This window comes from Leucopleurus acutus, assembly GCF_964270905.1.
Source record: "Leucopleurus acutus genome assembly, chromosome: 8".
Classification (NCBI taxonomy): domain Eukaryota; kingdom Metazoa; phylum Chordata; class Mammalia; order Artiodactyla; family Delphinidae; genus Leucopleurus; species Leucopleurus acutus.
Window position 1 is genome coordinate 15225047 of NC_139151.1, and position 12011 is coordinate 15237057.

The 12011-nt window shown below is 51.8% G+C and overlaps 1 protein-coding gene across 2 annotated transcripts in view; it reads left to right on the forward strand.

The window, feature by feature from the left end:
- The window catches only part of SCN4B (sodium voltage-gated channel beta subunit 4), a gene marked incomplete at both ends in the record, with an annotated part of 15207 nt that extends 12603 nt beyond the window's left edge, over window positions 1-2604 (forward strand). For both annotated transcript variants that reach the window (XM_082845684.1, XM_082845685.1), the window contains one exon: window positions 2511-2604. In XM_082845684.1, the coding sequence (XP_082701810.1) occupies window positions 2511-2604 (94 nt within the window). The remainder of the gene's footprint in view (window positions 1-2510) is intronic.
- Between the last annotated feature and the right edge of the window lie 9407 nt (window positions 2605-12011).

The window sequence follows — 12011 nt, forward strand, 5'->3', positions numbered from 1 at the left end:
AGAGTGGGGGGGTGTGATAGGGAGGAAGGGGAGGAAAAACCTGCGAAGGGGGTTGGGACAGACTCTTGAGGACCTGGGAGTCCAGGCTGAGACTGGCTTTCCTCTGACTGCAGGGGAGCTGGGGAGGGCTTGCAGGGCCTGACTCCATCAGAGGACCCGGAAGAAAGGGTCTGGCCTTGGTGGGCACAGGGACTGGGTGGGGAGGTGGGAGACAAGCCACGGGGAAGCCTGAGGAGGTTCTCTGAGCAGCAAGGAAAGCCTGCATAACAGCAGACATGTGGCTTCTTCCCGAGAAGAAGGGAGGTGTGGGGCAGCAGCATCTCATGATCAGTGCTGGGCTTTCACATGTGGGTGCAGTTCCCTCTGCATGGAGTGTCTCCTCCCTCTTTTCCTGCTGATCTTTCTTGGTCTCAGCTTAAAGGACACTTCCAAAGAGGCTTCCCTGACCCTAGAAGGAGCCTTCCTAGGTTGAGTCCCTCCCTGGCATGCCCCCCATCCTATCATTTACCACATTGTATTGCAATTACTTGTGTAATAGCATGTCCCCTGGAAGACTGCAAGTGTTTGGAGAGCAGGCACCATGTCAGTCGGACACCCTTCTAGCCTGATACGGTGCCTGGTAGCCAGTAGGTTCTTAGTAAAGAAATATGGATCGTTAGGTGGATAGGAATTGGCCAGGTTGACTATACCTTAGGTATTGAGATAGATAGATAGATAGGTAGATGATAGATAGACCCATCTGAATAGAGGTCTTTAGTGGTATGTCACAGGGCTCTGTTTCTTCATTGTTATTATTAAGACTTGAACTACACTAGGAGTGATATAAGAAACCTAGCAACTATATTGGATGGAGAACAAAATTGAGATCTAGGAGGATCTTTTTTTTTTTTTTTGATTGAAGTGTAGTTGATTTACAATGTTGTGTTAGTTTCTGGTGTACAGCAAAGTGATTCGGTTATACGTACGTACATATATATTCTTTTTCAGATTCTTTTCTATTATGGTTTATTACAAGATATTGAATATAGTTCCCTGTGCTATACAGTAGGACCTTGTGGTTTATCTATTTTATATATCGTAGTTTGTATCTGCTAATCTCAAACTCCTAATTTATCTCTCCCCCTTTGGTAACCGGAAGTTTTTTTTTTTCTATGCCTGTGAGTCTGTTTCTGTTTCGTAGATAAGTTCATTTGTATCATATTTTAGATTCCACATATAAGTGATATCATATGGTATTTGTCTTTCTCTGTCTGACTTACTTCACTTAGTGTGATAATCTCTAGGTCCATTCATGTTGCTGCAAATGGCATTATTTCATTCTTTTTTATGGCTGAGTAATATTCCATTGTATACATGTACCACATCTTCTTTATTCATTCATTTGTTGGTGGACATTTGGGTTGTTTCCGTGTCTTGGCTGTTGTAAATAGTGCTGCTATGAACATTGGGGTGCGTGTATCTTTTCGAACTAGAGTTTTCTCCAGATATATGCCCAGGAGTAGGATTGCTGGATCATATGGCAACTCTATTTTTAGTTTTAAAAAACTAAACCTACGTACTGTTTTCCATAGTGACTGCACCAATTTACATTCCCACCAGCAGTGTAGGAGGGTTCCATTTTCTGGATCTAGGAGGATCTTAAGAGGCTGGAGCTATGGACTAAATCTTGCAAGATGAAATTGATGAGGACAAAATGTTAAGTCCTTCCTGAAGGCCTCAAACCCAGGTATAGAAGCCCGGGGTGAGGCTAAGATGTAGTTTAGCGACAACAGCAGTGAAAAAGACTTGGAGGTTTTCATGAGCTGAAAGGTGGGAGTGAGGTAGCAGTCAGGTCTTCCCTGGAGAACCCTGTGCAGCCTGGGCACTGCTGTTGGGGGGCGTTATACTCAAACTGGAGCATGTCCAGCACAGGGTGGCCAGGGTGTTGATGCTCCTGGGGGGTGTCTTCCATCTAACCATCTCTCCTTCCTACTGCCCTGTCCCACCACCCCCTGTTCACATCTGCTGTGCCCCTTCCATCTCGTTCTTCTACCTCTGGTCACAGTGAGCTTCAGGAGGAAGGGCCTGCGGGGCCCTGGGTGAGGAGCGCTTTGCCCTTGCCATACTGCCCACTGGCCTGTACCCTTCGCCTGGGTTGGCACAGCTGGACAGTTGCCCCTCAGCACTGATCCCTAGGAACAGCGCCTGGTACCCTTGCCTTCTGCCACGTTGAGATGACTGGGTGATGCTAGCCTGACTGAGACCTTCCTGTGGGTCAGGCACTGTTCCAAGGGCTCACTGACTCCTCCCAGCAACCCCATGAAGAAGGGGCCATCGTTATACCCATTCTATAGATGAGGATATGGAGGAAGAGAGGTCAGGCAACCTGGCCTCTGGCTACCATAGCTCTACAGAAGGCCAGGGAGAGGGTCCAGCACTGGCCCAGGGCACCATGGCTCCTCCTCTACCATTTACCCATCACTTGGGTTCCCCCTCTCACCAGCACCCCCCTCTCTCCTCTCTCCTCTCAGGAAGGAGTGCCTCGTGAGTTCGTCAGGGAACGATAATACAGAGAATGGGTTACCTGGCTCCAAGGCGGAACAGAAAGCACCAAAAAAAGTGTGAGCCCTGCTCGGGGCCAAGCAGCCACCGGGAGCCTCGCTTTCTAACGATGAAACTGATGCCTGAGCCGTGTCCGTGACCCCACGTGCCTGAGACATCTGCTGCTTGGCTCAAACTGTAGTCTTTCCGGGCGGGGAGAAACTGGGGTCCTGTCCAGCCTGCCCCACCCCCTTCCCCCTCAGGGCTCCCCAGGGACAAGGGCTGGCCAAGGGAGGGGCCCTGTGGAAGGTTCAGGAAAGGAAAGGAGGGGCTGGAGCGGTGTGGAGGGCCGGTCCCCCGACACCTGGGTAGATGGTCTCCTTCAGTGTCCCCACCCTGGACAGGGAATGCCTTGGTTTTCCTCCAGATGTCTATTTGTGAGAGACTTGGGGGGCTGGCGAGGGCTGCCCCAGTAGCTGGACCCTGAGTATGGAGGACTAACCCTTCTACGGTGGGAGTGGCCAGAGGACTCTGTACGGGATCCGAGGGTGGGAGGCTGCTGGAGGGGTCCTACAGTGAGAGGCTTTGATGGATTCCTGCTGCCCCACGTCCTTCTAGTGAGGAACTCCCCTTTCCCCCCACCCCTGGGTGCCTGCCTGCCTGTCTTGGTTCTGCCCCCACCCCCAGACCCCAAGCTGCTCAGTCTCTGAACCCTCCCAGCTAGGGCTGCCACCCTGGTCTTGGGGGGTCCTCGCCCACCTAGTCTGCTCCTCTGATCTCTGGGCCCTGAGGGCTCATGCAGGCGTCCCTCAGGCCTTCCCAGAGCACTGGGGCACCACCTACACCTTTCCTAGTATTTCTCCTTGGGGAATCAGGGCTGCAGAGGTGGGCCTCTTGGCCACGGAACGCTCACCCCAGCCCTGCCAACGCTGGCTGCCCCTTCTCCTCGGCATGGCAGGACCATGGCCACTGCTGGGAGCTCGCCGCCAGCTCCGCGCTGCTCCTCTTCCCCTGAAGCAGCAGGTGGCGCCATGTTGCTTGAGGAGCTGCTCCTGTGCTCCTCCAGCTTCTCCCTGCCCAGGGCTGTTCATCTCCATCCCTGCGTCAAGGCTGGCCTTCACCTCGGGGACCCTGTTGCTTTGGATGAGAGGGCCCTTGGGTTTTCTGTCTGCTTCCTGCTCAGCCGTGCCCCGCTCTCACCCCAGGGTTGGGTAGGTGCAGGGAGAGAGTGCCCAGGGTTTTCCTTTGCTTTTCCACACACTGGTTTGCACACCCCTTGCGTGTGGGGCTAGACTGTGCCTTAGCTCCTGAGTCCTGGCTCATGCGCTCCCTCCCCGCTTCAGCCCCTAGGGAACAGCCAGCTCCGGTGGGCCCTGGTGAGGGTCCCGCTGCCCTCACCCAGGGTCAGGCAGGGAACCAGGGAGCTGGAGTTGTGTCGTTAATAGCCCGCTGGCCAGCCACTGAGTCTTGGAGGCATCTGCCAAGTGCTCCCGTGGGCCCCTTACAGGCCATGTCGTGGTATTGTCCCTGTGGGGTTGGGGAAGTGAGGGGGGCCGGGGCTGTGATCATGGAGGAATCCGCCATCTGCTCCCACCCCCTCGCTCTCTTGTTGAATTCCTGACACTCTGTCCTCTGGGCCCCTGGGAGGGATGAGAGGGGAGTAGCCCCCTTTTCCAAAGTGTGTGGGGACTGCCTGAGGACCCTCCCTGCCAAAAAGCAGCGGCGAGCGTCCCCAAGGGTGCAGGTTTGGGGAGGGGGAACAGGAGTGCCTGCAGGGCAGCCACGGCTGTGACCTGTGACCCTTGCCCAGCCTGAGGGGCTTGCAGGGTCCCACTGAGATCTGCCTCTGTCCCTTGCGGCCTCCTCCACCCATCCTGGGCTCAGGTTCAGATTTTCCTGGCTTTGGGAGCAGACAGACAAGAGCCGCTGGTCATTCGGGAAACTTCGTAGGCTGCCTTCACGCAAAAGTACTTGCTTCTCCTTTCCCAGCGTTAGCATTTGGAAGGGCAGAGTGTCTTGTGCTCCTCTTACTCCCTTGAGAGGAAGCCAAGGCGTGCAGAGTGGGGGAGAGGAAGAGCATCATAGGCGGGTCATGCACGTTCTCTGGGCTCAGCTTTCCCTATCTGTAAAATGGGTGTAATAATACCTACCTCACAGGACTGTTGTGAGGCTTGGCAGGTTTTGGTTTAAAAATCTTTTTTGGCTTGGAAAGGGATCTAGCAGTCCAGGTGTCATAATGGGAGGGACTGTTCCAAGTCTGTCCTGTCCTCATCTCTGTGTCCCATCCCCATAGTTCACACACGCACACGCACACGCACACGCACACACACACACTCTCTTCTCTGTCTCTCTCTTCCCACCCCTCCCCCTTGGAATTATTTTAGTCTTTGTAATGTTAGAACCCTGGCTCTGATGCTTAAAGTTTCCTGTGCATGGCTTTTGTTTGGTGGTTTTCAGTAGAGGTGGTTGGGACTGTAGCGGGGACACTTTTGGCTGCCCCAATGCCTGAGGGCTCTACTGGCATTTAGTGAAGGTGGGGGCTGAGAATGCTAAACTTAGTCCCACCACAAACACTGTCCTGCGCCAAGGCCGGGGTTATAGCCATGGAGAAACCCTGGCATGAATTTGCCGTAGAAGATGTGTGGGCAAAGCCATCTTCCCAGGCAGACCCTCAGCAAGTGCAGGTCTCCAGGGGCTGGTGAGGGTGTTTTCAGGGCCTGTGGGCTAGAGAGAGCCGTTCACAAAGTTGAACTTGGGAGCCCTGGACACACGCAGCTATGCTGACAGTAAGGTCAGGAGACCGTAGACGAAGCGTTTCCCAGCTCCCCGTCCTTGACCCCGCATAGGACCCGAGCATTCCAGGCCTTGGGATTCTCCCGGTGCAGGAATTGAGCAGAAGGCAGCCAGAAGGAACCTGGGGTGCTGGAGACGTCTGGGAGAGGGGCCGGTAGAGCTCAGGGAGGGGGTGAGAGCGAGCTCCTGAGATGGGGGCAGCTGAGGCTGTGCCTGGGTGGCGTGCGTGTGTGGAAATGCGTGACTGTGGGGTGGGTGGGCCATGCATGGACGTCGGGGTGTATGGAGGTGTGTGTAAAGGCTGAGTGTGCCTGAGATGGGGGAGGTTCTGCACGTTTCAGGAGCCATCTTCCCTGGCCAGAGCTATATCCGTTGGGGCACCTGGAGGCTGAGAAAGGATAGGAGACAGAGAGGGAGATCAGCCGCGCTCCTGGGCTCCATAACGCCGTGACTCTGTCTCATTGTCACAGACAGATGCCATCAGAGTGCTGGGGGGAGGGAGTGCCAGGAGGGGGCTCTTCTCTGGGGAAAATCCTACAGCTTCACTTTACTTTGTCCCAGGTGGGAGTCCTTACCCTCCCACCCGATACACAGTGCTTTTGACTATCTTATGCATGGTTTATTCCTCTGCCTTGGATGACAATACTCATAGTCAATTTCCTATGTAACTATAGATCGAAACAATGCAGCACAAACGGGCCTTGGGGGGCCTCAGATCTGCAGGTGCCTCCTGGGAGGCGCAGATGTGCACACACCCAGCACTGACTTGTGTTCAAGCACAGAATGAATGTGATCAGACTGTCTTGCCTTGACAACATGTTTTGCATTGTAGAGTTTTATCTAGCTTTGCCTTGGATGAAATAAAAATTATGTTTAATAGAAACGGGTTGGGGTTTCTATTTCTGGCTGACTGGAATTTGGGGCCCAGTTTTATTACTTGCCAGCCAAGCCTCAGTCTCCTTGTGTCTGAAACGTTCCCTGCCTTGGTGAGATAACAGATGTAAAAAGTCTAAGGATGCCCGGCATGTTCACAGGCATTCAGGTCGTATTAGTGCTGATAGTACTTCTTCTCTGGAGAAGCTGCAAAGATGGCCCTCTAATACTGGAATCATTGCCAGGGCCCTCCCTGTACCGATGACCTTGGCAATGATTCTGGTACCACTAAATATCATCACACCCCCTTCCCCAGGCCCTTCCACCCCAGATTAACATTTATATCCAGGTGAAATCTGTTTCAAATGTACAACGTAAATCTTAAAGAGGAAAAGCGCAAAACAATCTACTGACTGGCATATGTGGGCACACTGAGCCCTGCTTGTCTGGTCCCTCCAGGTTGCTGTTTTAGGGGACAAGCTATCTGGGGGCGGTGAGGGAGGGAGGAAGTTTAGGCTTATATCCCAGGAATGACTCTACCCATGCACATTTCATATTGTCCATCTTAAACCACTTGAACATAGATTAACCAAGCGCTCATGCCTTCTTTCCAGCTGCTGGGCACAAGGCCAGGCTGGGAAAGAATTGGGACTATGTATGCGTGTGTGTGTGTGTGTGTGTGTATGTGAGTGTGTGCTTGTATTCATGGATTTTATCATACCACACTTTCTCACCATACCATATCCTTCTCTTCAATGGATTCCCCTAAGACTGCATCTCAAAGGGTTTCAAACACTGAGTCCTCAAAGATCTTGTTAAAAGACTCTTCTTCCTCAGTCATGGGCCCCAGCAACGCAGAAGCCTGTGAGGTCCTCAGTTGCAGCTGGTGTCCCTGACAGCACTCTTTTCTGAGCCTCAGCTAAAGTACCTGCTCTGTGCTCTCACCCTGAATGGACCCGTCACCTGGATCCCCACGCCACTACTCACCTGTCTTCAGGTACAGCTTGTGGCCTGGGACCTCCTGCCACCTTCTCATCAGCTATAGACCTGTTGGATATTGAAGTTTCCTGGTCCATGTCTGAGTTTATAACACTCTTGGAATGCTGTTCATTGAACGTGCTGTTCTCCACGTAAGGATCAGTCCCAAGGCCTGGGTAGGTTCCCATCATTGCTGTTTCATCCCTACTTCCTCTCCCCATTCAACTGTCATCATGATGGATAGATAAACAATTGTGTCAAAGCCAAATTAGGAACTGGGACTGTCCTGGGCAAACCTGGACATACGGTCACCGGTTAAGGCCATACGGACTCAACTAGGACAAAAATACACATAAATTATGTGTTCTTATTTGAGCTGGTAGCAGGCACAGAGACCAGATGGACTATTCTGAACTAGATGCTCTGCTAGATGCTGGTAGTACTAAAATGGGCTAAATATTGACCATACTCTCAGGGAGCTTATAGTCTCCTGTGATTGAAATAGAAAACTTTTAACACGATGCAAGTTTGCTTCTCACTTGTGGGTCTCCTGTCCAGGATGCTTTCCACATGTCACTTGGAGGCGTTGCATCTTAATTTGTGGCTCTGCCCTCCTCTGGGTCCTTGAAGCCTTTTCCATGCAGGTGGTGGATGTGAAAGGTGAGAATGAAGATGGTGTGTTGGAAGCTTTATGGGCCAGGCCTGGAAGAGGACCACGTCATTCTGCCCACATGCTCCTCCACAGGGAGGCTGGGAAATGTAGTTGCTGGGTGCCCAGGAGAAAGTAAAATGTGTTTTGGGGAACACAGAGCAGCCTGTGAGATGACAGGGGTTCAGGTAGCTGCAAGAGGTTCAGCTGCGGCTGCAGCCCCGATGGTGTGGTGGGGACTGGAGATGGGGGGAGCAGGGCAGCAGGGAAGCAGCCCCGATCCTGCGGGACTTCCAGGCCATGCCAGAAGGTTCACGTTGTATTTTGTAGGCCATGGGGAGCCACTGGAATATTTTAGCAGGGGAGAGACAGGACAGAGTTCGAGAGGGCAAGACAGGAGACAGTGAGCGTTGTGCTGCGGATTTGGTTGCCCAGGCAAGAGATGGTGGCAGAAAAGGGATGGAGAGCAGTGCAAGGGTTGCAATAATCAGGGGAGTAGAATATACAGAGCTTGATTTTAGGGGTCTAGGAGAAGACGGTGCCAAGGATGGCTTCTAAGCTCCTCTTGCAATGAGCGGGTACTTAGAGGTAAGTTTGCCCTGAAAGGGAGTGGAGGGGAACAGCGTGTTGGGCTTAATGTGCATTTATGGAAGTGGTGAGTGTGCCCCCAGGATACCAGAATAGTAGACAGTTGTAAATAAGAGTCTAGGACTTAGGAGTAAATGGTCTGTTCGGACCACGGGGAAGGTGGGCTCATCTAGGGAATCTTGGACTCTGACACTCAGTGGCTGGTTGAAGGAAGGCGAGGCCATAAGGGTGCGATGAGGGCAAGGCCAAGTGATGTCTTTGAGGTCAAGGTAGCAAGGAATGTTAAGAACAGAGTGGCCATCGCTGAGTTAAGGATCAGTCCTTATGAAGGTCATCGGTGATCCCAGTGAGCCCAGCACAGTGGAAGGGGAGGGCCAGGTGGCAGAGGCAGAAGGAGCCGGATTCCAGGGTGTGGAAGAGTCAGTGGGAGGCACTGGCACATGAGGTTATAATTTCAGGTGACTTGGCTTTGAAGGACAGAAAAGGCATTGGCCCAGGTAGGAAGGAGGATGGATGGTTTTCTACTCAAGATGGAAGAAATAAAAGGGTTAAATGCCGCTGGGGAAGAGGCGGTGGAGAGGGAAAGCCTGCCTTAGCTGATAGGCAGCAAGAGTCCTTTTGGGTAGACCTGAGGGGATGGGACCCAGAGGCCAGGTTGGGATGACTAGCTTTAGACAGGGGGGTCAACCCTCTGCCACCACGACAGGGAAAGGAGGTCAGGTGGAAATAAAGGCTGGTAAACTGGTGTGTGGGGCGGTGGAGGGGTGGGGTGGGGGTAAGGCAAGAGATTGAGAGACTTTGCCTCATGGTCTCTGGTTCCTACTAAGTTACCGGGTCACGTCATTCGCAGAGCAGACTTGAGATTGAAGCCGGAGACAGCTCAGGACCCTCCCAATCCAGGGCCCCAGGCATCTGGCCAGTCCCTTCCCCGCATTCTATTTGTGCCTGTACACACTGTAACAGGAGCAGCACACACAGTGGGAGGGAGGGAGGGTGTGCTGTCAGCTCAGGGCTTAAACAAAGCCCCCGACGTGCTAACAGGTAAGATGGAGGGTCCCCTTCCACTGCCTGAGTGCAAGTACGGAGAAGAACAATCCCGGATTTAGAATCCAGGGACCTGGGTTCAAGTTCTCACTCTATCATTCACCAGTAATGGCCTTGGGCACCACTTCACCTCTCTGAGCCTTGGTTCCGTAACCTGCAAATGGGAATGTTTATACCTACCACTGGTGTTCTTGTGAGGATTGAAGGAGACTGTAGGTGTTAAATACTTTAAAAACTACAAAGTGCTGGTCATAAATGTAAGTAGTTTCCAAGCCAGGTAACAGCTTCCACGAGCATCTCCATACTTAGAAAGGGCTGCCCGAGGCAAGGCCATCTTTGCATCGCCAGTGGGATGGAAGGCGAGCTCAGGTGTGGCCTTGCTGAGCACACCCTTGTGTTCCTGGTAAGGAGAGGCTGTCAGCAGAGTGGGGCAGACCTGGGAAGGGAGGGCTGTGTGTTGAGAAATGACTTCCTGGCAGACAGGATCATATTAACTGTTCAAAACCAAATTCCTGATCTCGCCTCATTCCTCCCAGTCTTCCTTATTCACCCAGTCATTCGGGCCCCAAACAGTAGAATCTACTATGACTCCTTAGTCTCTCTCACAGCTGAATCCTTTTTACCAGCAAATAGCATCAGCTCTGTGTTCAGAATACATCCTGAACTCCGTGACCTTTCACCACCGCCGTCCCTGCAGTCATGGACAGGCCACCGATGGCTCTCGCCTGGTCTTCCTACTGTCGCCCTTGCCCTTAGTCTAGTCTCCAGAGCGATCCTTTTAAAACAAAATTAGGTGATGTCATCTCTGTTTCCAGCTAAGACGGAGTCTTAGGGGCCATTTACCCTTCTACTTCAGACAACTGAAAAACTGCGGAAAATATATGATATGGTGGTTTTCATCATAGGACAAAAGGGAGTGGAGGACGAAGGTTCCTGAGAGGGAGAAACAAATGAGCCCTTCTATTGGCCCAGTTTCCTGCCTGGAGAGAACTTCCAGGCCACAATGTAGGGAGGGGGACCCAGGCTAAGCCCAGCATTGTCCCTGAGTTGATGAGAGGAGCTGAGAATCTGGGAAAACTAAGTGGGTTAGAATTTGTGTGTTTTCCTGAGTCTTCAGCGGAGTATTGATAGTTGGGTGTGTGAGGAAACTACCTGAGGCCAGGGAGAGAACAAGCAGAAAGGATTAGGGGAGATGCTTGCTGGAGCTGACACAAGGCAGTCTTTCATCTAGGGCCCATCTCACCCACTACTGAGGCGATATCCTTTGAACCTCCTTCCTTATCTGCCAGGAATCATGAAGTTTTCCACTCTAGTTGGTGGCCATGATACTCTTCCTGGCCCTGTTAAGAGCTCCAGGGATTGTTCTAACCAGTCCTCCTGGTGGTTCTTCCTCAACCCTAGGTGGCTCTCACACACACACACACACACACACACACACACACACACACACACACACACACACACACACACACACGGCTTGGTCAGATGCCAAAGGCCTGAGGGCGCCGTCTACAGCTCTCTGGAAATTTCCCTCTGGGAAGTTGTCTCTCCTCCAGGACTTGGCAAGGTGAGCCCCCTCTGCCTTGGCCCCCCTGGCTCCCCTCACCTCCTGGATTTCAGCAGGTTGCTAGCCTCTGCCTGAGCCGTCCTCCCCGTGCTCGGCAGTCGTGGGGCTCACTTCGTTGGTTTCTCCTCTCTCGGGGATCACTGTCCTGTGCTTCCTGATGTCTTATGTCTGAAAAGCATTCTGTATATTTTTCCCCCCCAGATTTTTAGTTGTTTCAGATAGGAGAGTAAGTCCATTTCCTCCCACTCCATCTCTGTCAGAAGAAACGCACAGAAGCTTATGATCACACAAAAACCTGTACAAAGATGTTTATAGAGATTTGATTTTGTCATTGCCATAAACAAGAAAGTCTAAATGTCCTTCACCTGGTGGACGGATGAACAAACTGTCACATCCATACAGTGGAATACTCTTCAGTCATCAAAAGTTCCATATACTTTTGGATGGATGAATCTCAAGTGCATTACGCTAAGTGAAAGGATTCAGACTGAAGAGGGCACCTACTCTATAGTTCCATTTAAATGACAGCCTGGAAGAAGCAAATCCATAGGGACATAAAACAGATCAGTGGCTGCCCGTGGCTATAGGTGGGTGTGGGGAAGGTCTCAGAGGGCAAGGGAGACTTTTGGGGGGTGATAGAGGTTGCGTGCTTGCACACATTTGTCAAAATTGGCAGAACTCTAAACTAAAAACGGTGAAGTTTACTTTCTGTAAATGACATCTTAAAAAATTACAAAAAAATTAGATGATGTCACTCTTTTCCTCAGAACCTCCCAATTTGTCTTACTCATTCCTCACAATGGCCTAGAAGGCCTTACTGTTCTGATCCCTGTTGCCTCTTTGATATCTTCTTTTCCTAACACTCTCCTGCTGACTCATCCCGTGCTAGCATCATTGTTCTTGCTGTTCCTCAAACATTGGCCTCCTCCTGTCTCAGGACCTTTGCACATGCTGTTCCTGTGCTAGAATGCTCTTCCCCCAGATATCCACAGGTTTCAT